Consider the following 27,079-nt stretch of genomic DNA (forward strand, 5'->3'; position numbering starts at 1 on the left):
ATACAGGGTTCAAATCCCAGCTCAGCAATGAAGTGGGTGACCTTGAGCCAGTCATTTTCTCTTGACCTAATCTAGCTCAGGGTTGGTTTGAGAGTAAAATGGGAAGAGGGAGTTCTCCGTTTGCGACCTTGAACTTCTTGGAGGAAATGTGAAATTTAAATGTAATAATAAATAAAATAAAAATATGAGTGAAGGTGGTCTTTCAAATATGCCTATCCTAAATATATGTCATAGCCGGTTCTTTTGTCCTGGAAGCCATTAAGAAGCAAGTTGAATTCTGTCTTCTTCTTTTTCTCATATTTTATTAAAGCTTTTTCATAATACAGAGAAAGGGAGAGAGAGAGAGAAAACACAGAGACCTCTCTCAAAGGCAGTGCTTAATCCTTGTCAGGCACAGAAGGTGGTGGACCCTGCCAGCTCTCATCTGGGAACTCTTCTTCTTCTACCAGTCTCTCAATCTGTGATATCTTCCCTTCCCCACCTCTCACTCAGGGTCCTTCCACCAACCATCCACTGCTTTCATGTGTGTGCCATCATTGGGCACCATGTTTTGGGGTATTGCCATCAGGATTTGGCATTACTAATATGGCCACCTTCCCAAAGAATTCAGTATGAATTTGAAATCAGTCTGAAAACACTAATGACGTAAAAAAAAATACTGTGGTGCAGATGCTTTAGCCATCTGGGGCATGGCTGCAACTTCTAGGGTTCTTGTAGTGGAGTACATTTTGAAACAAATCTCACTAGGATTAACCATTTCAGTTAATTCTATATGTGCTAAACTAAAACCAATTTGCTACACAAAATGGTACCCAAAGTGTAAGATAGCTTCTATTATTCTGTACTAACTTACTACATGCTGCCTCTTTTTGCATGTAATTAAAAGTGCCGTTCTTTCAGGGCTAGCCCTATGTTAGGCAGACTGAGGCAGCTGCATCATGTGGCAGATACTGAGAGACAGGAAGTGGTGGTCAAGGACAGAGTTGTGTGTGCTACTGAGCCCAAACTATCCTGCTGCCTCGAGGTGTCTTAGAAGCTGCTAGCTTATCACCATTATTAAATATTCAACTGTCTATGCAGTTGACTTCATTACATGGAATGGTGTGTGTGCGTGCGTGTGTGCGTGCGTGCGTGCGCACACACACAGACATCTTGTTCTCTGCTGCAGGTAACTGAAAGAGTTATTAGGTAGAACTGAAAAGACCACATTTCTGACAGCATCTTGGCATCTGTTTCCACTAGAGGAGAGAACGCTAGAGACTTTTAGTTTATCTGTTATGACCTCTTTATTTACACTCTTTATTTACACTTGTTGAGAAGGTTCTAGAATACAGAAGCAAATATTTAGGCACACAAGTTGTAGCATGGCTGGGGAAACCCAGCCAGATGTGCGAGGTATAAATAATATATTGTTATTGTTATTGTTAGAATATTGACCTTTCTGGCTGCCATACCAGAAACTACCTGTATCATCTCTCTGTTTCACCACTGTTTGTGTCAGTTGTTTCTCACTTCATAACTATTTGTATTAAATTTGTTTTTGTCATGCATCCTCTCTATGGCCTTATCTTCATGATAGCTTTCACCAGAAATATTAGTCCGGCTTTTCTTTTTGGCAAAAAATTGTGGGTGAATGGGATACATTTCTGAAAAGCACACCTTTGTCATTAGATTAAGTGGTTTTGCATATTCTTTTCCTTTGATCAAAATTAAGAAGAAGCATTTGGGTGGTTTGGGGCTGCACTCTACCGCACTTCCGGACTGAAATGACTATTGGAGTGATGGTACATAAATATGTGGTTCCCCCCCCCCTTGGGCATTCTAAGAAATGTAGGTGGAAGGCTATAAAGAGCTTCACCAACCATGAGGCCTTTTAAACTATAAAGAGGCCTCCCACCCACATTTCCTGGAAAAGAATACTCATGGGAATTCTGGAACTGGAAACATGGTGGGGAGGGCGTAAAAGCCTCATACTCAGAGTCACTACATGTGCAAAAAACAAACAAACAACCCAACAACAACCTAAAGTTTCTCCCACCCTTGGGCACTTTGTCTAACCCCCCACATTATTTTCTCAAAAAATGTCTCCCCTTACTCAAAATTCTCCTACACATTTGCAAAGAGAAAATTGCCCCATGGAAGGGGATGATTTTTTGGACCTGTTTTCAAAGAGTCCTTCCTTCCTTGCTAGGAATTTAAGAGCAAAATAGTCTTTTTTCCCTTATAATTCATTTGCTCTAGCATTTGATTTCTTTAGTAACTTCCTTTTGGTGTTCTGGTCAGGCCTCATGACAATAATGTAGACTTTGGGGAAGAAGATGCACCCCAGCAAGCCTGCACTGGAGGTTAAAATGGAGAAGACCTCTACAGCCACCATAAACTTCCCTTTCGTGCTGAAATATGTGGGAATAAATGAGATCCAAATGCTGCAAAAAATCAGCATGCTGAAGGTGATGAACTTGGCTTCATTGAAAATGTCCGGCAGTTTCCTGGCTAGAAAAGCTACAGAGAAGCTTACAATAGCAAGAAAGGCCATGTAACCAAGGACTGTGTAGAACAGAGGCACAGCTCCTTCATTACACTGGATTACTATGTGATTAGCCTCAGATTCAAAGTCAAAATCAGGGAATGGAGGAGATGATTTAAGCCAAGCAATGCAGATGATAACTTGAATAAGGGTACAGAAAAGAGTGATGGAGTTTGTCAATTTTGTTCCATTCCATTTCCTAATCTTATTTCCAGGCTTAGTGGCCATGAAAGCCAGAACCACAGTGACAGTCTTTGTCAGGACACAAGAAATAGAGGCAGAAAATACAATCCCAAAAGTAGTTTGTCGGAGAAGGCAAGTCACTTTCCCAGGCTGACCGATAAATAGCAAGGAACAAAGAAAGCAGAGCATCAGGGTAACGAGAAGGGTGTAGGTAAGATTCCGATTGTTGGCTTTTACAATGGGAGTATCCTGGTTCTTAATAAAAACCCCTAGCACCAAAATCGTGATAAGAAAAAGGGAACCAGCTATCCCAGCCAAACCAATCCCCAAAGTCTCATGAAATGACAAAAATGTGACTGACTTTGGAATGCAGTTTGTTTTATCTGGATTTGGGTACTGATCTTCTGGGCATTTCTCACAATGATCTGCATCTGAATGAAAGGAAGAAACATTAGAATTGGGGGGGGGGGGGTAATGCTTTGCAGCCAGGAAGTCCAGTTGATGTGATGCAAAGACATTTTAGTATCAGCAGCTGACATGGCATGCAGTGTGAGCTCCTGATAGTTTGATAATATTCTCTAAAGCTGCATGTAGGACATTGACTCTAAACCTCCTGTAGTTACAAACTGTTTACCCAGTTTTGGGATTCACACCATAAACTGAGCTCAATCTCCCTTAGGGTGGAAAGCAAACTCATCTGTTCAGTTGAGGGGGATCTGCATATCTTAGTAGCAGCCTGGCATTGGTGCCAGCATCCTCTTTTAAAAAAATGTCATCATGTGTGAGTTTGGAAGCATGGGGCTTCTTCTTATCTCTCCTGCACCCACAAGTCCCCTCTGGGGTTCAGTGGCCAGAGCTCTTGTCCCAGCCACCACCATGTTTCTGCAGTAGAAGTATGCTGGGTCATGAATTGGTCTTCAGTTGGCCCTCCCTGCATTAGAGAATGAACCACAAGCCAACTAAACCCTGTAGGACTTAAATTTAAGACAAACCATTATATTGATTCCACTGAGATTAATATAGCAAAATATATGCACTTGTTTGTTTAATCAGGCTGTAGAAAAATCATAGGTGTCCTCTCAACTAGACATTGAAGGTAGTATTAAAAATTTTCCCATGCAGTTTGAACCACACTTGTTTCACTGTCACATCAAGTAAACAGTTTTGCTGGGTTTTTCAATTGCGTCAAAAACAGAAACAGTAAGGAACAATGTCTCTAACTCACTTTCAACTATCTTAATGCCTATACTCACTAACTAAATTACCCTTCCCCAATCTCATGCCCTTCCGATATTTTGGATCATGCTGGTTGAGTGATGGGCGCTATAGTGAACATCTGGAGGACAAGAGGTTGGGGAAGGCTGGGCTAGATAAAATTCTGAGACCACTTCATTTTAATCAAATGGGTTGTGGTGATGCCTTCTGATAAAATGAATGAATTGTAAAAACAAAACAAAAACCCTTTTTACATGTACAGTCGTACCTCGGGTTACGAACACCTCAGGTTACAAACATCTCGGGTTATGAACTCTGCAAACCCGGAAATATTTTCGCCGCGCGCACGGTCGGCGCAGAAGGAGCACATGGTCTGCGCATGCGTAAAAGCAGCGCACGCAGTTTGCACATGCGCAAAATGACGCTTCGGTTATGACCATTTCGGGTTACGAACTGTGTCCCAGAATGGATTGTGTTCATAACCCACTGTATTACCACTGTAATAGAGTATTTGCATACAGAGCAAAATAAAAAAATTCCTTCAGTAGCACCTTAAAGACCAACTAAGTTTATATTTTGGTATGAGCTTTCGTGTGCATGCACACTTCTTCAGATGTGTGCATGCACACGAAAGCTCATACCAAAATATAAACTTAGTTGGTCTTTAAGGTGCTACTGAAGGAATTTTTTTATTTTGCTTCGACTCAGACCAACACGGCTACCTACCTGTATACAGAGCATTTGCAAAGAACAAAGTCCCTCCTGATTTTTCAGATCTATAAGTGTGGGTCTGAATTTCATAGGACATTGACTATATTCCAGGTTTTTGCAAGACATGATCTCTCCATAGCTCTTACTTGTGTAGTTAGAAAATGTTCCTTCTGGGCATACAGAACAAGCAAAGCAACAGACAGGTTTCCCTTCAATGGCTAACTTATGCTGACCTTCAAGGCAGCTCTTGGTGCAGATGGATTGTGGCACCTAAAACAGCATGAAAACGAAGTTCAGCCAATCACGAACAAACAACCACACCCTAGGCCAACCCCAGCCTCTCTCACCACCAAAGGAACACAAGTGAATAGGAAATAGAACCCTCCCAAGCAGCGCTGACACAAATCCCCACACATACATTAAGAAGAATAGAAACACTGCCACCCCACCCCCACTCATCATGCCCCCCCTCCGCCTCTTTCCCCCTTTTCTCCCTAAGGTAACACTAATGCCTCAACAAATGAAACTGATCTGTAGAAAATGTAACTTGAAAAAGAGACATTGCACATACTTCTGTAAACCAAGAAATCTTTAATAAAAATATGTTTTCTTTTTGTTTTGTTTTTTTTAAAAAATAGAATAGAGATTCAAAAAAATGATGGGAGAAAGCAATGGTTCATGTCAGTATGTGAAAGATATTACTGAAAGACCATATGCTCTTTGTGAATATAAACAAATTTTATATATCTGGAAAAACAAATGGCTCAAAGGAAGGCTTTTTAAAAATTATTTTGTACTTTCATGGGAATCTGTATTTGTGGACATTTCCATGGGTCAAATGCACTGTGTATTTATTGAAGCTGCACACAGGATTCCCATTCTGATTTTGGGGCTGATCCAGGGCTTCCTATCAGCCCTGATTTATCCTGGAACCAAGCCCTCAAGTGAAACAGGGGGGGGGGAGCCCTAATGCTTAAATAGGCTTGAAAACCTTATTAAACATGTGGTTGAGAGGGAGAAAAGAAGGAGATTCAGTCTCTCTTTCTCCCATCTTCCTGAACTCATGTTCAGTCAGAGTTTAAAACCACTGCATTCCTGCACTGCAGGTGGTTGGACTAGATGACCCAAGGGATCCCTTCCAACTCTATGATTCTATCTCAAGCCCTGCTGATTCACATCAGTCAAGATGGAAAGTATGGGGCAGGTGTATGTGTATATGTGTGTGTGTGTGTGTGTGTGTGTGTGTGTGTGTATATATATATATATATATATATATATATATATATATATATGCACACACACACACACACACACACAGTATTTCCATATTTAAATACATATTTTGAGTGAATTTATTTTAAAGAAATGCAAAAGTATGATGGACCAGAAATAGACAGATTTTTTGATTCTCATCTACAAGTAAAGAAGTAAAGATTTATGAAATTACTACTTAGTGTGGTAGGGAGAGAAATGGCAAGTGAATGGTAGTATATTATATTAATTATCAGTGATTAAAATTTAAAAAACAACAACAACCCAAAACCCCCATAACATTTCTTACTTTCTTGAAATTCTTTTGCCAAACAATTCTTGTTGAATTTATAAAGAAAAATGGTTCAATTGATGGATGGCGCATGTAGACTCCACCAACTTTCCTGTTAATTAAGGTCATGTTTGGTAGGGTAAACCAATTGAGAATGTCATATCCAGATGTTGATTCCTCCCTCTCATCAAAAAAGACATCATCTGTTGAAGTAATATGGTATCTGACTTCCTTCAGAAAAGGATGCAGCTGCATAGCATGATAAATTAAAACAAGGAAATGCACAATGGTCAATATTTTTTGCCCAAATGCAAGCAACGTTTTTTTAAATATATTGCAATAGCATTTTTTTGCATTCATATCCCAAATAATAAAAAAAACATTAGACCTGTGCAGACATCCTGTGTATACATGCTTAGAGAAATAAAGTTATGAACTATGCTGAAGAAGCCTTACTCTGGGCACTTTCATTTTTAGACATGGAATCTTCTTGTGAGCTCAGAGCAGGGCTTTCACAGTGATGGATCTACAGCTGTTGAACCAAGTTACTGGCAAGCCAAAATAATTGTTTGGTTAATTTCAAATGTGCAATACAAATATTGGATTGCACCCAAACCTGACTCAATATGAAAGCAATGTGAGATTTTAATCATGACTAATGTTAAATCCTATTGATTTCGGTGGGAAGTAAGTGTACAACTAATTTAGCCTGGATGCAAGCTATTGTTATTTTTAAAGTCATTTTTGAGGACAATTTGGTTCTTTTGGTGTGTGTTTTTGCAACTGGAAGTAATGGTAATAGTAAGAATTTTCAAGTGAATGGATAGGCTTTAACTGACTTCTAAATGCCACCGTGAGAGGCTATCCATATTTCCTCAAGGATGGAATTCCAGAGACCAAAGGCCACCACTGGAAAGGCCCTGCCTTTTGTAATCACTCAATGAGCCACCCCCAGTTGTGGGACAATGAGCACGATCTCTCCAGTTAATTGAAACACATGGACTGAGTAGCATGGCAGGCCATGATTTAGGATGTTTTATGTCTCATTAGCCCCCATCTAGGGCTAATCGTCAAAACCTTTCTCATGAACCCCTTTACCAGAGTAAAGATAAAGGCAAAGGTTACGTCCTGACCATTAGGTCCAGTCATGAATGACTCTGGGGTTGCGGTGCTCATCTCGCTCTATAAGCCGAGGGAGCCATGTTTGTCTGCAGACAGCTTCTGGGTCATGTGGCCAGCATGACTAAGCCGCTTCTGGCAAACCAGAGCAGCGCACAGAAACGCTGTTTACCTTCCCACCGGAGTGATACCTAATTATCTACTTGCACTTTGACATGCTTTCAAACTGCTAGGTTGGCAGGAGCTTGGGACTGAGCAACGGGAGCTCACCCCATTGCGGGGATTCGAACCGCCGACCTTCTGATGGGCAAGCCCTAGGCTTTGTGGTTTAGACCACAATGCCACCTTAACATTTTGTTGCAGTTTTGACTAAGGATCCAACCCAATGCCTTTTCTGCCAAAAGTTGTGACTGTTGCTATGAGGTAGGCAAAAACTCCAGACAGGCTTGATTTGTCTGCAGGCAAATTCCTCCTTAGCCCTTAATATAGCAACTGATTAATTCCACAGCAAGGCTGTGCTGGAGCACTCTCTACTAGCCTTTGGGCAGAGCCAAAAGATACAGAGTGAGTGTGTTGACTGTGCTGTCCACTCAAAGCACAACAAGAATTTGTGCAATGGAGATGGATCTGAATGGAGACTAGCTCCCTCAGGTTCATCTCCCAAACCATGCTCACTATTGGCCGATCTGAAGTTTGGAGGGATGTCCCAGAATTCCCTGTTACTGCTGGTGGTGGTCATGCAGGTGAGAACCCCTGGCTTTCCCATTGCCACACAGAGCCACAATTGTCGCCACTGGAAAAACAGTTTGAAGAACAATAGCAATCTGTCTAACAAGAACACACTAAGGCAAGTAATAGAAAGTTGTAGCAATAAATGCAACTGAAATGTTTCATTGGTGGGAACAGATGGGTTTCTGGAAAGCTGAAAATTTGGTTGTCCCTTCTTTAAGCTGGAGACCATCATTGCTGTCATTCATCTTTCAATTTCTCAGGAAATGGAAACCTTAAATAATAATATTCCTTTGTTAACATAGATCCATCCTGAGACATACTTTTCTTTAGTGGAAACAGAAGTTAGCATCAATTGCTCATAACTTTAAATAAGTAGAAAGTAAATATTCTTACTACCTTCCATGGTTCAACTTTATGCATCTTTGGTCTTGATCTGTTCTCCAGTTTTGTTGAGATGTATCTGGATGAATGTATTTCATGTAAAGATTTTGCGATAGCATAAACAGCTTTGTATATATTGTAGCTCAAGTCCAATGTTTGCAAATCAAATTTGTACTTAGGCAAATCCTTAATCCTTTCATTTCCAGTACTTAGTTGCCAAAACATGCTGCCTGAATCTAGTGATGGAATGAAACAGCTGAATGCAGCCCCCCAAAAATGTGGCAGAAAGACATCATCTGGGTATTTGCTGAGGGTTATGTTCTGAAGAAAATGGCAAAATCCCACAATTTCGTGTTTATGGAGAGCAAACGACAAGGTGCCACTGAAGGACGAGAATCCCACATGCAAAGAAGAGACACTAGATAGGAAGTCCCATTGGGATGTGATGATTAAAACCTTCCCTGAAACTGTGGAACTTTCAATAGTTATCTTTACCCAGATGAGAAAATCTGTATCTCCATACACCACAATGATACTGGAGGAGGACTTAATTATTTTATTTTTTATATGCATAGTCTTATCAAGCATTTTGGGAAGCATTTCTGTAAATTCAATGCATACACCCTTTTGGACAAATGCCTTCTTCAATTTCAGGACAAAAGTTTCACCTTGCTCATTATAAGATGCTATGAGGCCAACCCAGGCCCAACCAAAGTGCAAAACCAATTTGGTTATTCCGAAGGTCTGAAGACCTTCATTTGGGACTGTCCGGTAGAAAAATGGGGAAAGGGTTGTACTTCTCAATACTTCATCAGATGATCCATAGCTGATCTAAAATGACGGGGAAAGAAGATGAGTTTGAGTACCCTTTTCACTGAGAGTCACAAACAAAGTATCACACATTTCCGTATTTATTTACATCTCGACAACCTTCCTATTGATTGTGAAAGCCTGCTCACCTATAAACTCTAGTATCGCTAGAGATAAATAACATGCCAAAAGAAGATCTGGATTTCTGAATGTTCTATCATGAAAGTCTCTCCCAATATACATACCTGTGGTATCTTGTATAAACCTAAGATAGTTGACATCTGAATGGATGACATGCACTTCAGCCCTCCAATAACAGCTATTAAGTTGTTCTGTTTCCTGCAGGTGTAGTTGGGAACTGTTCTGCCTTTTCCTGAAAGGATTCTTAATGAACATTCATATGTTTTCCTTGCATTGAAATAGTTTTCATGGGTGTGAAATCCCAGAGTCATGTTGGGTAGCAAATTAGGGTTCTTGTTTATCTCCTCTACTGCATAGACCAAGGCAAGAACATGTTGATAATTGCGAGTCAAGGGACTGCAATGAGAATTAATGCACAGAAGATGCAGTATTCCATTACCACCACACATGCGCGCACACACTGCAAAATTTAATTTCAAGAGTAATTGCAAGAAACCACTTATAGAAAAATGCAGTAATCATAACAAAATGCTTAGAAGTGAATCACAGGTAAACCCCATTGAAATCACAACAGTTGACAGCTATTGAGTAAACATTCATGAGCAAACCAAGGTTTACTTCTGTGTAATGTATGGAATGGACCTTGTAATATTGTACAGAAATGCCATCTGGGTTTGGAGTGATCATTGATTACTTTGGGGAAAATATATGTGATTGCTGAAGAGTTTTTTTTAAAAAAAAACAATTCTTCCAAGTTTAGCCCTTATTTAAATATTTTTGTATATGTATTCAGGTGTGTGTGAAGAATATGAAGAACCGTGTCTGTATACCCACCAAAAACAACAACAACAACAACAAAAACCGTACAGGGATCTATCTTTATTGAAATAAATGACCTTTATTTTATCAGAAGAAGCATTTCACAACATATTTGAAACAGCTTTAACATTTAAAGGAAGAAGAGTGACTTACTATGGATCTAATGAGTAAGCAAGAGGAGGCTGAATATCAAATCCCTCTAGCTTATCCCATGTAAGGAACTGAGATACAAGAGCACCAATAGTGAAGTCCCCATCTTTATGGTATCCCTCTGGGTAGCGGTGTTCAAGTATACATTTAAAGTGGGTTTCCTTCCCTACCACATTTGGAAATAGCAGTGAAAGGAATATCAGAGAGAGCATCATGAACATTTCAGAACAAGGTCTGCCAGAGCATGTTTCCTTCACATGTATCCCAGGGCTATGATAAGAAAGTGAGGCCTTTGGGGAAAGGATCAAGTGAATAAGAGAGAGGAAGAACAAGGATTTTTGATGCATGCCTAGACTGAGGAAGTAGGTAATAGAAGAAAACTTCCAAATGAAGATACATTCCAATCTATCTCTCTATCTGCCCTCTGAATTGGACACAAATGGGAAAGGTGTTTGAGGCGAATTTGGTGTTTCCTGCAAAATATTCAAGTGATTTCAAAGAGGGTGGAGGGTTAAAATGAGTGGATATTTTTTCAGAGGTGCCTCATACCTCTGTGTTGCCATCTGCTTCACCAAAAATAAAATTTCAAGACCAACTCAGAGGTCCAGGTGGAACATGCAAAGTATTTTGTCAAGAAGTAATTTGAGAAGGCTAGAAAAACATATTCCACACATGAACTATATAATCTCAATATAAACCATCTTGCTCATAAAACAATACGTTATCACTTAGGAGCCACGTATCTGAGGGTGAAATGTTAGGTCTGGCGAAAGGGCGGTCTTATTTATAGCTTCACGTAAGCACTCCTGACAGAATTCTAGCCACTTTCACTGCAACATTTTTTTTCTTAATACATCACTTCATTGCTATAATTCTGATGATCCTCAGCTGAATATGGGGCATGAGGGAATTTACCTAGGTGCTTCAGTAATTGCAAGGTAGATAGAAAACTAATTTCAGCTAGAAGAAACCAAACTAAAACAAGTGACAGATTGTCTCTACCCAGATGCCCCCAATTTTGTTTACATTCTCCAGTCCTTGTTCCATGCGTCAACATCATCTGAAGTTATGATACCATAATAATTCATTTCTACATTTACTCTGTGGATGTGGAATCTCCCTGAAGAGATACAAAAATCTGCTCTATTTTTGTATCCCTTCAGGAAGGAAGCAAAACATATATTTTTCAGAGACCTCAGTCTGCAAGAGGTACATTCCAGCCTTGTTTTTTTTTAAGTTGCTAATTTTCCCCTGTTCAATGCCACCAATATTCTCAATTAATACACAAAACGAACACACAATACTCAACAAAACACTAAATCCAAGATAAATATATACCACAATTGCAAAAGGTAAACCGCACATGCACTCCCCACCAAAAAAAATCAGCCTTAATTCCCACCAAAGGTGAACTTGTTGCAAAAATACAAATTGTGATCAAAACAAGATATATGTTCAATATTAAATGACTGAGTGATTACTGTACTACTGCTATCATTGTCATTATCATCAATATTGTTACAATATGATTACATAGCTATTACAAATGTAGTTCATATACATGAAAAGCTCTGTGTCTTGTAAGAATATTGCAAACGTTAGAGACATTGAGTTCCTAGAACAGGAGAGGATTGGGGTCAAGGGGAGAGGGAGAGAGGAAAAGACAACAATGAAAGATAAAATGGGAGGATAAAAGGTAATCAAGAGAAGTGACTAAGTTAAAGCATCAAAGTTTAGTTGTGTGTGTGATGCATGATTGCCAGGAAGGAAAATGTGATTTCTTATAAACTCACCAGGAGTGCCTGGCGTGCTCTGGTCCATGGAGTCACGAGGAGTCGGACACGACTAAATGACTAAACAACAACAACATAAACTCATACCTCTCTACTGACTGAAAATATAGAGCAAGGCCTACCTAGGTAGTTCTATGGTTCTCTAGAAAGATTCAGCCTATGGAAGGAGGATAGAAATTTGCTAAATTTTGGGTAAAACTAGTCCAGATTCTGGCATAGTCACTTCCGGCGTAGAAGGAGGTGAGATTGTGGGCGGGCCACGAGCCCGAGCACATGCTGGGAGAATGGCTGCCATTCTCACAGCCCATTGGCTGCCTCCCAGATGCGGCGCTCCCTTGGCGTGTTCAATCAGGACGCTCCAAGGGGGCATGGCTCGCTAATTTAAGCAAGCGTGCGGCTGGGATTCAGTCTCTCTTTCCAGACCCCCAGATGCTTCATTTTTGCTTTAGGAGTTCCTGGATCGCTGCTGCAGGACAAGCCTCACCGTGGCTTCAGTATTTCTATCACTTTCTAGCTAGATTCAGCCTGTGGAAGGAAGATAGAAATTTGCTAAATTTGGGGTAGAATTCCACATTCCACATTGGCATTCCACATTCTCTCTCTCTTTGTGTATGTGTGTGTGGTGTTCTAATATGCACAAAAAGGAGTACATTTATCTATAAAAATGAAATCATATGTGTTAGTGATGTTATCAAATTTGAAGTCACTTTTGAGAAAACAACAACTTTAGCAAGTCTTAAATCTGCCTTTTCTTCTCATTTTGCACAACTAGGAATGAGATATTTCTTCTCAATGCTTCCTTTACTTCTTTATTTCTCAAACTATATATGATGGGATTGATCATGGGAGTCAGGATGGTATAACAGATAGAGAAGACTTTGTGCAGGGCCTTCAGTCTGTCAGTGTTTGGAATCACATAGACAGCCATCAGTGTGCCATAGAAAATTGTAACTACCAAGAGATGAGAGAAACAGGTAGAAAATGCTTTTTGTTTTCCAGTTGCAGAAGGGATTTTCATTATGGCTACAATTATGAAAGTGTATGATATGAAGGTCAATATAAATGGGGGAAAGGTGAATATAGAGCCTAAAACATACATATACCACTTAAATTTGCTAGTGTCACCACAACATAGTTCTATAATGGGGAAGGTGTCACAAAAGAAATGGTCAATTTTATTACCACCACAGAAAACTAACGTGGACATGATGATCGTTGTCATAGTAATTGACAGAAAACCAATCAACCAAGAGCTGACTATTAGCTGGAAACACAATTTGCCATTCATCATGGTGACATAATGGAGAGGTTTACATATAGCTAAGTACCGGTCATAAGACATTGCAGATAATAAGTAGCATTCCACAGCTCCAAAAAAACCAAAGAAGTAATGTTGCACAAAACATGCATTGACTGAAATCACTTTCCTTCCCGTAAGGAAACTGGATAACATTCTTGGCAAGATGTTTGAGCTGCAGCAGGTCTCCAAGCATGAGAGGTTCCCAAGGAAGAAGTACATTGGGGTGTGAAGGTGTAGGTCAGTGGCAACTAGTAAAATGATGAGGATGTTCCCAACCATTGTCACAATGTAGATGAAAAGGAACAACAGGAAAAGAGGAATCAGCAATGCCTGGTGGTGATCTCCAAATCCCAGAAGAATAAATTCAGTTACATGTATAAATTCAGTTATATTTATCTGTTCTTTATTTTCATATAACTTCACCTGTAAAATAGAAAAAGGTTCATGGCAAATCTGAATGGCTTCAAAAGGAGCACATTTCCTTTCTTTTCCATGTAATAATTGTTCAGATGCCTAGCTTTTGCAAAAGTTTATAGTTCCAACAACGATAATTTCATTTCTCAAATGGAATATGGGTTTCCTGTTTCCACCTAATGGAATTACAATATCTGCATTAGAAACCCAACCTGCCAAATTTCCATTCCTCCGTCTAACTCACACCTTAGGTACCCTTGCACCCTTGCAATTCTAAGCATTGTTAAGTACTATATTGTATGCATTTTATATATTTAAAAAGAGAGAGAAAGGCCACATACCTTTAATGGGGTAGTCATGGCTGATTTACATAGGTTAATTTTGTCCAGCATTTCAGCAACCAACACATAATTTCATTAGAAATTCTTCATCTATAACACTTGTTTTGTCTTACCCAAACTATCTAGCATCTCCTGATTCTTCTGCTGTTCTTTCATTTGATACATTGCAGTACTTAGTCAGAATATCAAGAAACGCGTTAATTGAAAGCTCCTAAATGTGGCCAGGTTCCTTTCCACCTTCATGTCTCTTTCTCTAAATAAACAAAGGGAGGCAACCTTATTTAGTATGTATCCGAAGGTCCAAATATGTGTTTCCAGTCACATGCTCTAACAGAACCATGCCCATTATTACTATATTACTGGAGAAAATACAGAAAGGAAACCTACCGTATCACATCTGAAAGAATCCTTTGAATGTGAGTTGCCTTTTATATGTTAAGATTAGCTTCTCCTTGGTATAGTGATTATTACAATATGTCCCTCCTTACTACTAGTGCATTTTACACTCAAGGGGATTTTACACGACAGGGAGCAATCAGCAATAGAGAATTTTGTTTACTTTAATGATGTTTGCTGAGCATCTTAATTCAGGAGTGGGCGATCTTCACTTCTGTTAAACATGGAGGGAGCACATGGCAGTGGTAGGTAGAGTGAGAAGCAAAAAGTGGGTGAGGAGATTGATTTTATGTTTATACAGTAGATTAGTTGATACACACACTCTCACACCCATCTCCACCATCCATCCAAACAAGCAAGTGTCATTAGAGTGCAAGGACACATTCCAGCAAGGCAGGGAACATCCAAGGATATTGCAAAAATAAACAAGGAATGTGAGTAATGTGGCCTGGTAAAATAGGAGTTGGCTGTGTTGGGTGCCAAATGCCAAAGTGAGAGGCCTGAAAGGCAACATTTGGCTCCTGGGCCTCAGTTTCCCCTACACCTTCCTAAACTAAATCCCTTCCCTGGCTTAATTTGGAGGTGCGATTGCGTGTCGAGGTACCAAGACTTCCCACCAATAACTCACACTTCACACAGAATTTAAGTTTAACGTTTTTGGCATTAATTTTGGCCACAACTTTATTTAAATACAACTGATGTGAGTGGTTGCTTAGGCATTGGTTCCCTTGCCACCTGTCCCCCGCCTGGGACAGATCTGGCTCCCCTAGCGTACTGGGGAAGCCAGGATGGGTAAGCACCCTCTGAGAGAGGCCGGGGCAGGGCCACCAAGCCCTTGACCTTTCCCCCAGATGCTCCCCGAGGCTCATGCGTGGTCCTAGCCCCTACCGGGGGCATGGACAAACACGTGGAGCCCCAGGATTCCTTTCACGGAATACCCCTAAAGGCAGCATCAATTTTGAGGGGCAGGCCCAGCCAAATCCGTACCCCTCCACCATCCAATTTGAACCAATGCCTAACCACCAGCCTTACGAGTTGTGACATTTTGCTATGTAGTAGGCAAAAACCACAAGGCACCAGCCAATCAGCCAAGTGGCAAAATTCCTACTTGGGCCCTGCATCAATACAGACAACCCCATGACAAGCAAAGCAAGGTCATGCGCAAACAAGCCCTTAAATATAGGAAAGGAGGGTGGGAGATCAGTTGCAAGCACCAAAAGTGATACAGCAAACTGCTTGCCCAGTCCATATAGGCTGTGGCTGTTAATCAAACAAATTACAACATAACATTCTGCCCAGCAACAATACCCTCAGTGGCCATCCAAACTGACCCACCCAGCAAACCAGGGAACGTCTTGTTAACCCTTCAGCAACCCATGCTCTCCTTAAGGGGAGAACCTGCTTTCCCTACCCCTGTGTGAAATATAATACCAAGAGGCCGATGAACAAGGTTGGAATTTTTCCTGAGACCAAACAGACTTGTTTTAGGCCCTTGGTGGGATTAGAATAATTAGAAGAAATTAGAATAAAGTTCTAAACTCAAACATTAAAAGCAACTGGTCCCTGGCAGGGGCCCCCATATGGCTTAGCTCTCCAAGGAGCAGGGCAAGTGTACTTGACTGCCTCCCATCTCTGCAGAGGCCTGGGCCCAAATATCACAATGCGCAGTCATAGTTTCTCTCTCTCTCTCTCTCTCTCTCTCTCTCTCTCTCTCTCTCTCTCTCTCTCTCTCTCTCTCTCTCTGTGTGTGTGTGTGTGTGTGTAAACTGTTCGTTGAATCAGCTAATCCCTATGATTCATACACATGGATAGATGTAGTTCCTCAAATCGGAGGAATTCTCAGAGCCCAATGGAGCCACATGGGCTAACCAGCATTTCTCAACCTGATACCTTCCAGAAGATTTGAACTTCAACTCCTATTACCCCTGACCAATGGACATGTCAGCTGAAAAGAATTGTTGTCCAGAGCAACTGGCGGTTACCAGGATGGAGAAGACTAGGCTAACCACTTTAAAAAAACAAAAAAATAACATTCCAGTAGCACCTTAGAGACCAACTAAGTTTGTCATAGGTATGAACTTTCGTGTGCATGCACACTTCTTGAGATACACTGAAACAGACCCTTATGTATAGTCAGAGGGTGGGGAGGGGTATTACTCAGAAGGGTGGTGAGAATGGGTGATTGGCTGATAGGAGTGGTAAACCTGTTGACGACTGTTAACGATTGCAATTGGTATTGCAGGAAAAAGCAATGGGTGAGATGGCTAATGACTAATGACATGTATAATGACTGAGATAAGAATCCAATGTCTTTATTCAGACCAGGTCTCTCCATGGTTTTAAGCTTGGTAATGAGTTGCTATTCAGCAACTTCTCTTTTTTTCCCCAAATTATTTTTTATTGATTTTATATAAAAAAACATAAACAAAGAAAAAAAGAGAGAAACAAAGCAATTCACAGTAATTCCATCATTAAGACGAAGTGTATCTGACGAAGTGTGCATGCACACGAAAGCTCATACCAAAATAAAAACTTAGTTGGTCTTTAAGGTGCTACTGAAGGATTTTTTTTATTTTGTTCCATCATTAAGAATAACAGGTAAAAATACAGTAAAGAGGAATATAGGTGGGGGACCCCCAAAATATAAAAAAGATGACAAAGCGAAAAGCCTGAAAGAAAAAAGAAAAAATACAAACAATTGACATCTTATTTAATTAACATTTTGGGCTTCCCCGACCTCCCCCTTCCCGAGTTCAAATTAAATCCCTCTTATGCAACTTAAAAGAAGCATGCAACCATAAAGAAGGCTGATCGCCGAAGAATTGATGCTTTTGAATTATGGTGCTGGAGGAGACTCTTGAGAGTCCCATGGACTGCAAGAAGATCAAACCTATCCATTCTTAAGGAAATCAGCCCTGAGTGCTCCCTGGAAGGACGGATCGTGAAGCTGAGGCTCCAATACTTTGGCCACCTCATGAGAAGAGAAGAATCCTTGGAAAAGACCCTGATGTTGGGAAAGATTGAGGGCACTAGGAGAAGGGGACGACAGAGGACAAGATGGTTGGATAGTGTTCTCGAAGCTACGAACATGAGTTTGACCAAACTGCGGGAGGCAGTGCAAGACAGGAGTGCCTGGCGTGCTATGGTCCATGGGGTCACGAAGAGTCGGACACGACTAAACGACTAAACAACAACAATGCAACTTTCATTTTTACTCGTATTTTAAACTATTTCCTTTTTTCCTTTTTACATATTTACTCAATATCCTCATCTTATCTATTACTCTTGAACCAGTTCTCTATTCTCATTCTATTTATTATTTATTTCTTTTTCTATTTAATCCCCTTAGCCTATAATTTCCCCCAAAAAATACACCTTAGCTTCATTATTCTTTCTTCTCTCATACTTAGCTTTATACATTTCAATCATATTCACCTCTCCCTCCCCTGGATTCCGGTTCCCCAGACGCATCAACAAGCTCCTTAAAACATTCCAGTTTCAGACCATCTTATTCCGTCCAATAAGCCCACACCAGCTCTGACCCATTCCAACCCACACCACTCCCTCACCATTCGGTGGTGACATTCTAATTCTTTAAACCATGCCCCACACCATCCTTCCTTTTTTACCCAATGTCCGTGAATCCCAATTTTCTCTCCCCAAAAAACCAATCTGATGCCTGGATTGTGCTTCCCCTCTCTCACTGGGGAAGCACCCTTCCAGACCAAATCTTCATCAACTGCCCAAGCATTATAGTCCTTCCATGGGACTTGTTCTCCCTCTCTCACAGGTTGAACAATGTCCCAAGATCTTTCCTCTTCAAGAGCCCATTGTATTATGCAAATGTCCTGTGCAACCCCTCTCACTGGTTGCACTAGGTTACAGTCCTTCTGCTCCTCTTTTTGCTCTTCTTTTTTAGGCTTAATAATGTCCACACATTCCTTGTCCTTAGCTTGTGGCTCATCCTCTGTTGGGGAATCTGATTGTTCCCTTTTGCCTGAACGTAGTTCATATAATATTTCATGAAGTTGTTTTAAGATAAATTGTAAACAGTCTAATTCTGCAGAGGAAGCTGATGTTTTGTCTACTTCCATTTTGAGTCTCAAATTTCATGGGAAAGGCATGAGTTGCAGGACCTAAGACAGTGCTATTTCTTGTATCCAAAATTCCAAGCATAAAGTTTGTATCTGGACTGGTTCCAACTCTTATTTTTAGCTCAATTTCTCACATTCAAATACAATTATTCATGCTATTCACAGTCCTGTTGTTTTGACAGCTTATACAGTTCAACAGTTCACAATAATAGAAAGTTTCCTTTCCTGTATGATGTCATAATGGTGGCTCGCCTAGGCCTCTCGGGTCCTGCTCCCAGCCTACAGAAGGGTCTTTCCCAGACCAAAATTACAGATTTTTTTTGCAGGGTTTACACTCAATCAATTTCTTCCCATTGCCCTGCAGCAAGGAGACAGATTTTAAGTCCGCTTTTTAGGGAAATTTAAAACTTTCTGTCAAACGTTTCGGCTGCAGGCAAGATAGCTGCATCACACACACTCAGTGGGGGGAGATCGACCTCCGTTCTTTTTAATCTCCTCCCATGGCCAAATTCTTCTCAAATCAACAGCAATTTACTCACGTCCCAGGTCCAAATCTTTTAATATTGGAGGTATTTGCTGCTCAAATGCCGTCGGCTCGGAGCTTCGCACCAGAGAGATAGCGAATCGACTCAAGGCTCCGTCTCCCCTCAGGCTGTTCTTGGGGCTCTTAAAAAAGAGCTTACCAGGCAGCGAGGGAGACTTAAAGGAGCACCGCTGAGTCTCCATATCCCCAGAAAGCCCGATGTGGGGTTACTCCGGGGGGCCACAGTGTTTGTGTGGCTCTCCCCCCTCCTCTCTGGCGCTGGGGTTCTTGGAGACCGAGGTTTCCCTCGCCGATCGGTAATGGCAGCAGACCGGAAGCTGCAATTCAGCAACTTCTCATTCCAATCTGTTTCTGAATTTTTTCTGTAATAAGAAAGCTATTTTGAGATCTTGTATAGAATGTCCTGGGAGATTGAAGTGTTCTCCTACTGGTTTCTCTGTCTTGTGATTCCTGATGTCAGATTTATGTCCATTTATCCTTTGGCGTAGGGTTTGGGCTGTTTGTACAAGAATTTTGTCAAGAAGTAATTTGAGAAGGCTGGAAAAACATATTCCACACATGAACTATATAATCTCAATATAAACCATCTTACTCATAAAACAATACGATATCACTTAGGAGCCACGTATCTGAGGTAGAAATGTCAGGTCTGGCCAAAGGGTGGTCTTATTTATAGCTTCACTTAAACACTCCTGACAGAATTCTAGCCACTTTCACTGCAACATTTTTTTTCTTAATACATCACTTCATTGCTGTAATTCTGATGATCCTCAGCTGAATATGGGGCATGAGGGAATTTACCTAGGTGCTTCAGTAATTGCAAAGTAGATAGAAAACTAATTCCACCCAGAAGAACTAGGTGAACTGTGGTAAATTCTTTTTTTTTTTAATTTAAGCTTGATACAGGCCAAACCAAACTAAAGCAAGTGACAGATTGTCTCTACCCAGATGTCCCCAACTATTGTTTACATTCTCCAGTCCTTGTTCCATGCGCCAACATCATCTGAAGTTATGATATCATAATAATTCATTTCTACATTTACTCTGTGGATGTGGAATCTCCCTGAAGAGATACAAAAATCTGCTCTATTTTTGTATCTCTTCAGGAAGGAAGCAAAACATATCTGTTTTCAGAGACCTCAGTCTGCAAGATGTACATTTCAGCCTTGTATTTTTTCTTAAGTTGCTAATTTTCCCCTGTTCAATGCCACCAATATTCTCTCTTTTTATATAAATAATTTTTATTCATTTTCAGGTATGTGACAAAATAAAACATCATACACAAACACAAACACACACAACAATTATACCAATTATTTTCATCATAACCTTTTCATCTCATCTCTTTTTTGCTCTCATGAGCTGAGACCTCCCTCCCTCCCTTCACATGGCTTTGTTGTTTTAATCCTATCTCACAGTTCCTTTTACATCTTCTGTCTCAGTTTGTAGGATTCATTTTAGTCCTGCAAGGGTCTTTATACTTGTACAGTTTTTCTCCATATAATCAATGAATTTACTCCACTCTCTCTGGAACGTTGTCTCTGCCTGGTTCCGGATCGCACAAGTCAACTTTGCCAGTTCAGCATAGTCCATCAGTTTTGTTTGCCACTCCTCAATAGTTGGAACCTCTTGTGTTTTCCATTTTTGGGCTAATAATGTTCTCGCCGCGGTTGTGGCATACCTAGTGAGTCTCTGGTCCCCCTTAGCAATCTCATCTCCCATTAGTCCCAACAAAAATGCCTCAGGCTTTTTGGTGAAAGTATATTTAAACATTTTTTTCAACTCATTATATAAATTTTCCCAAAATATTTTCACTATCTCACATGACCACCTAATGCCACCAATATTCTCAATTAATACACAAAACCAGTGGTTCCCAACAGGTGGTCCGCGGCCCCCCAGGGGTCCGCAAGCTATGCCAGAGGGGTCCGCAAGATGCTATTAGAATAAAAAATATATTAAATATATTTCATATGATAACAGATTTTTTGTTTTGGTCGCTTCCAGCATGAGCAGAGTCTAGCGCAAAACTAGAATTAGATAGAGGCAGTACTTCTGCTGTATGCCGTTAGGTGGCGCTTTACAAACACGACTGTTTTTCAAAGAGGCAGCGTGCGCATTCTACTAACGCTCACCTCCCCAAGATGCTTTGCGCGCGTTGGCTTCATTTGTGCGCTACTGCGCAGGTACCCTGTCTTCTCCATCCCCCTCCCTCCTCCCTGGCGCGCGCTGCCTCTTTGCAAAACAGTAGTGTTTGTAAACAAAGCATTATTTTTCGCGGAAGCCACAGTTCGCGTAGTTAAAAATGGACCGTTGGTTAAAAAGTGGTTCATCTCATTAAGAACTGGAAATTAAAACTAACTGTATACTGATGGAGTACTCTGTTGTAACTGTAAAAACGTATAAATATAAAATATAAAAAGACTCTTAATTTGGCTCTCACTTTTTAATTTTAGGATTAGGAATTAACGGGGGTCCTCGTCACAATAGCGGCTCGTTAAGGGGCCCTCGAGAAAAATTTGTTGGGAACCCCTGCACAAAACGAACACACAATACTCAACAAAACACTAAATCCAAGATAAATATATACCACAATTGCAAAAGGAAAACCGCACATGCACTCCCCACCAAAAAATCAGCCTTAATTCGCACCAAAGGTGAACTTATTGCAAAAATACAAATACAAATTGTGATCAAAACAAGATATATGTTCAATATTAAATGATTGAGTGATTATTGTACTACTGCTATCATTGTCATCATCATCAACATTGTTACAATATGATTACATAGCTATTACAAATGTAGTTCATATACATAAAAAGCTCTGTGTCTTGTAGGAATATTGCAAAAGTTAGAGACCTTGAGTTCCTAGAGTAGGAGTTGATTGGGGGTCAAGGGGAAAGAGAGAGAGAAAAAGACAACAATGAAAGATAAAATGGGAGGATAAAAGGTAATCAAGATAAGATGAGAAAAATCCCATATACCATGCAGATCTAACAGTGACCAAGTTAAAGCATCAAAGTTTAGTTGTGTGTGTGATGCATGATTCCCAGGAAGGAAAATGTGGTTTCTTATAAACTCGCCAGGAGTGACTGGCATGCTCTGGTCCATGGAATCACGAAGAGTCGGACACGACTAAATGACTAAACAACAACAACATAAACTCATACCTCTCTACTGACTGAAAATATAGAGCAAGGCCTACCCAGGTATTTCTATGGTTCTCTAGCCAGATTCAGCCTGTGGAAGGAAGATAGAAATTTGCTAAATTTTGGGTAGAACTAGTCCAGATTCTGGCATTCCACATTCTCTCTCTCTCTGTGTGTGTGTGTGTGGTGTTCTAATGTGCACAAAAAGGAGCACATTTATCTATAAAAATGAAATCATATGTGTTTAGTGATGTTATCAAATTTGAAGTCACTTTTGAGAAAACAACAACTTTAGCGAATCTTAGGTCTGTCTTTTCTTCTCATTTTGCACAACTAGGAATGAGATATGTCTTCTCAATGCTTCCTTTACTTCTTTATTTCTCAAACTATATATGATGGGATTGATCATGGGAGTCAGGATGGTATAACAGATAGAGAAGACTTTGTGAAGGGCATTCAGTCTGTCAGTGTTTGGAATCACATAGACAGCCATCAGTGTGCCATAGAAAATTGTAACTACCAAGAGATGAGAGGAACAGGTAGAAAATGCTTTTTGTTTTCCAGTTGCAGAAGGGATTTTCATTATGGCTACAATTATGAAAGTGTATGATGTGAAGGTCAATATAAATGGGGGAAAGGTGAATATAGAGCATAAAACATATATATACCACTTTAACGTGCTAGTGTCACCACAAAATAGTTCTATGATGGGGAAGGTGTCACAAAAGAAATGGTCAATTTTATTGCCACCACAGAAAACTAACGTGGACATGATAATCGTTGTCATAGTAATTGACAGAAAACCACTAAACCAAGAGCTGACTATTAGTTGGAAACACAATTTGCCATTCATCATGGTGACATAATGGAGAGGTTTACATATAGCTAAGTACCGGTCATAGGACATTGCTGATAATAAGTAGCATTCCACACCTCCAAAAAAACCAAAGAAGTAATGTTGCACAAAACATGCATTGACTGAAATCACTTTCCTTCCCGTAAGGAAACTGGATAACATTCTTGGCAAGATGTTTGAGCTGCAGCAGGTCTCCAAGCATGAGAGGTTCCCAAGGAAGAAGTACATCGGGGTGTGAAGGTGTAGGTCAGTGGCAACTAGTAAAATGATGAGGATGTTCCCAACCATTGTCACAATGTAGATGAAAAGGAACAACAGGAAAAGAGGAATCAGCAATGCCTGGTGGTGATCTCCAAATCCCAGAAGAATAAATTCAGTTACATGTATAAATTCAGTTATATTTATCTGTTCTTTATTTTCATATAACTTCACCTGTAAAATGGAAAAAGGTTCATGACGAATCTGAATGGCTTTTATATCTGGGATCCTAACACTTCAAAAGGAGCACATTTCCTTTGTTCTCCATGTAATAATTGTTCAGCTGCATCAACTTTTAACCTGGCTAGCTTTTGCAAGAGTTTATTGTTCGAACAACGATAATTTCATTTCTCATAGGGAATATGGGTTTCCTGTTTCCACCTATTGGAATTACAATATCTCCATTAGAAATCCAACCTGCCAAATTTCGATTCCTCCGTCTATCTCACACCTCCAGTACCCTTGCACCCTTGCAATTCTAAGCATTGTTAAGTACTCTATTGTATGCATTTTATATATTTAAAAAGAGAGAGAAAGGCCACATACCTTTAATGGGGTAGTCATGACTGATTTACATAGGTTAATTTTGTCCAGCGTTTCAGCAACCAACACATAATTTCATTAGAAGTTCTTCATCTATAACACTTGTTTCGTCATGTTGGATAGTCTTACCCAAACTATCTAGCATCTCCTGATTCTTCTGCTGTTCTTTCATTTGATACATTGCAGTACTTAGTCAGAATATCAAGAAACGCGTTAATTGAAAGCTCCTAAATGTGGCCAGGTTCCTTCCCACCTTCATGTCTCTTTCTCTAAATAAACAAAGGGAGACAACCCTATTTAGTCTGGATCCCAAGGTCCAAATACCGGTATATGTTTCTAGTCAGATGCTCTAACAGAACCATGCCCATTATTACTATATTGCAGGAGAAAATACGGAAAGGAAACCTATCACATCTGAAAGAATCCTTTGAATATGAGTTGCCTTTTATATGTTAAGATTAGCTCCTCTTTGGTACAGTGATAATTACAATATGTCCCTCCTTACTACTAGTTCGTTCTGCACTCAAGGGGAATTTACAGGACAGGGAGCAATCAGCAATATAGAAATGTGTTTTCTTTAATGATGTCTGCTGAGCATCTTAATTCAGGAGTGGGCAATCTTCACTTCTGGCAAACATGGAGGGAGCACATGGCAGTGGTAGGTAGAGTGAGAAGCAAAAAGTGGGTGAGAAGATTGATTTTATGTTTATACAGTAGATTAGGTGATACACACACTCTCGCACCCATCTCCACCATCCATCCAAACAAGCAAGTGTCATTAGAGTGCAAGGACACATTCCAGCAAGGCAGGGAACATCTAAGGATATCGCAAAAATAAACAAGGAATGTGAGTAATGTGGCCTGGTAAAATAGGAGTTGGCTGTGTTGGGTGCCAAATGCTAAAGTGAGAGGCCTGAAAGGCAACATTTGGCTCCCAGGCCTCTGTTTCCCCCACACCTTCCTAAACTAAATCCCTTCCCTAGCTTAATTTGGAGGTGCTATTTCCCTCCCCCTGTGTGATATATAAACCCACTTTAGCAAGTGGCCGATGAACAAGGTTGGAATTTTGACTGAGACCAAACAGGCTTATTTTAGGCCCTTGGTGGGATTAGAATAATTAGAAGAAATTAGAATAAAATTCTAAACTCAAACATTAAAAGCAACTGGTCCCTGGCAGGGGGCCCCATATGGCTTAGCTCTCCAAGGAGCAGGACAAGTGTACCTGACTGCCACCCCATCTCTGCAGAGGCCTGGGGCCAAATTTCCCAATGCTCAGTCATTGTGTGTGTGTGTGTGTGTGTGTGTGTGTGTGTGTGTGTAAATTGTTCATTTAATCAGCTAATCCCTATGTTTCATACACATGGATATATGTCGTTCCTCAAATCAGAGGAATTCTCAGAGCCCAATGGAGCCACATGGGCTAACCAGCATTTCTCAACCTGATACCTTCCAGAAGATTTGAACTTCAACTCCTATCACCCCTGACCAATGGAAATGTCAGCTGAAAAGAATTGTTGTCCAGAGCAACTGGCGGTTACCAGGATGGAGAAGACTAGGCTAACCACTTTAAAAAAACAAAAAAATAACCTTCCAGTAGCACCTTAGAGACCAACTAAGTTTGTCATAGGTATGAACTTTCGTGTGCATGCACACTTCTTGAGATACACTGAAACAGACCCTTATGTATAGTCAGAGGGTGGGGAGGGGTATTACTCAGAAGGGTGGTGAGAATGGGTGATTGGCTGATAGGAGTGGTAAACCTGTTGACGACTGTTAACGATTGCAATTGGTATTGCAGGAAAAAGCAATGGGTGAGATGGCTAATGACTAATTACCAGGATGGAGAAGACGAGGATAACCACTTTTTTAAAAAACAAAAAAGTAAAATAGAAAATCCTTCCAGTAGCACCTTAGATACCAACTAAGTTTGTCATTGGTATGAGCTTTCGTGTGCATGCACACTTCTTCAGATGCACTGAAACAGAAGTCACCAGACCCTTATATCTAGTAAGAGGGTGGGGAGGGGTATGACTCACAAGGGTGGTAGGAATGGGTGATTGGGTGATAGGAGTGGTAAACCTGTTGACGACTCTTAACGACTGCAATTGGTATTGCAGGAAAAAGCAAGGTGTGAGATGGCTAAAGATAGCTTTATCATGTATAATGACTGAGATAAGAACCCAATGTCTTCATTCAGACCAGGTCTCTCCATGGTTTTAAGCTTGGTAATGAGTTGCAATTCAGCAACTTCTCTTTCCAGTCTGTTTCTGAATTTTTTCTGTAATAAGACAGCTACTTTGAGATCTTGTATACAATGTCCTGGGAGATTGAAGTGTTCTCCTACTGGTTTCTCTGTCTTGTGATTCCTGATGTCAGATTTATATCCATTTATCCTTTGGCGTAGGGTTTGGCCTGTTTGTCCAATATAGGGAGCTGAAGGACACTGTTGGCATTTGATGGCATACACAATGTTAGAAGATGAGCAATTAAATAGTCCTGAGATGGTATGTTTGATGTTGTTGGGGCCAGCATCCTGGGCATCAGTGAACTAAAATGGAAGGGAATGGGCGAATTCAGTTCGGATGACTATCATATCTACTACTGTGGGCAAGAATCCTGTAGCAGAAATGGAGTGGCCCTCATAGTCAACAAAAGAGTGGCAAAAGCTGTAATGGGATGCAATCTCAAAAATGACAGAATGATCTCGATACGAATCCAAGGCAGACCTTTTAACATCACAGTAATCCAAGTTTATGCACCAACTACCGGTGCTGAAGAAAGTGAAATTGACCAGTTCTATGAAGACTTACAACACCTTCTAGAAATGACACCAAAGAAGGATGTTCTTCTCATTACAGGGGACTGGAATGCTAAAGTAGGGAATCAAGAGATAAAAGGAACAACTGGCAAGTTTGGCCTTGGAGTTCAAAATGAAGCAGGGCAAAGGCTAATAGAGTTCTGTCAAGAGAACAAGCTGGTCATCACAAACACTCTCTTCCAACAACACAAGAGACGACTCTACACATGGATATCACCAAATGGGCAGCATCGAAATCA

At 40.4% G+C, this 27,079-nt stretch overlaps 3 protein-coding genes across 3 annotated transcripts; all 3 read right to left on the reverse strand.

Moving 5' to 3' along the window:
• Positions 1-2,221: 2,221 nt before the first annotated feature.
• LOC118077913 (vomeronasal type-2 receptor 26-like) lies at positions 2,222-10,543 on the reverse strand. The gene is made up of 5 exons (XM_035101635.1): positions 10,335-10,543; positions 9,467-9,758; positions 8,907-9,242; positions 4,783-4,906; positions 2,222-3,141 (listed from the first exon to the last, which is right to left on the reverse strand). Exons 1-5 carry the CDS (start codon positions 10,541-10,543, stop codon positions 2,222-2,224), a joined length of 1,881 nt encoding a protein of 626 aa, XP_034957526.1.
• A 2,317-nt stretch (positions 10,544-12,860) lies between these two features.
• On the reverse strand, positions 12,861-13,466 carry LOC118077914 (olfactory receptor 11H6-like). The gene has a single exon (XM_035101636.2). The coding sequence runs from the start codon at positions 13,464-13,466 to the stop codon at positions 12,861-12,863; it is 606 nt and encodes a 201-aa protein (XP_034957527.2).
• A 9,200-nt stretch (positions 13,467-22,666) lies between these two features.
• On the reverse strand, positions 22,667-23,449 carry LOC118077915 (olfactory receptor 10A7-like). The gene has a single exon (XM_035101637.2). It carries the CDS (start codon positions 23,447-23,449, stop codon positions 22,667-22,669), a length of 783 nt encoding a protein of 260 aa, XP_034957528.2.
• Positions 23,450-27,079: the final 3,630 nt, after the last annotated feature.

The sequence above is a fragment of the Zootoca vivipara genome, chromosome 13 (assembly GCF_963506605.1).
Source record: "Zootoca vivipara chromosome 13, rZooViv1.1, whole genome shotgun sequence".
In the NCBI taxonomy this organism is placed as follows: Eukaryota; Metazoa; Chordata; class Lepidosauria; order Squamata; family Lacertidae; genus Zootoca; species Zootoca vivipara.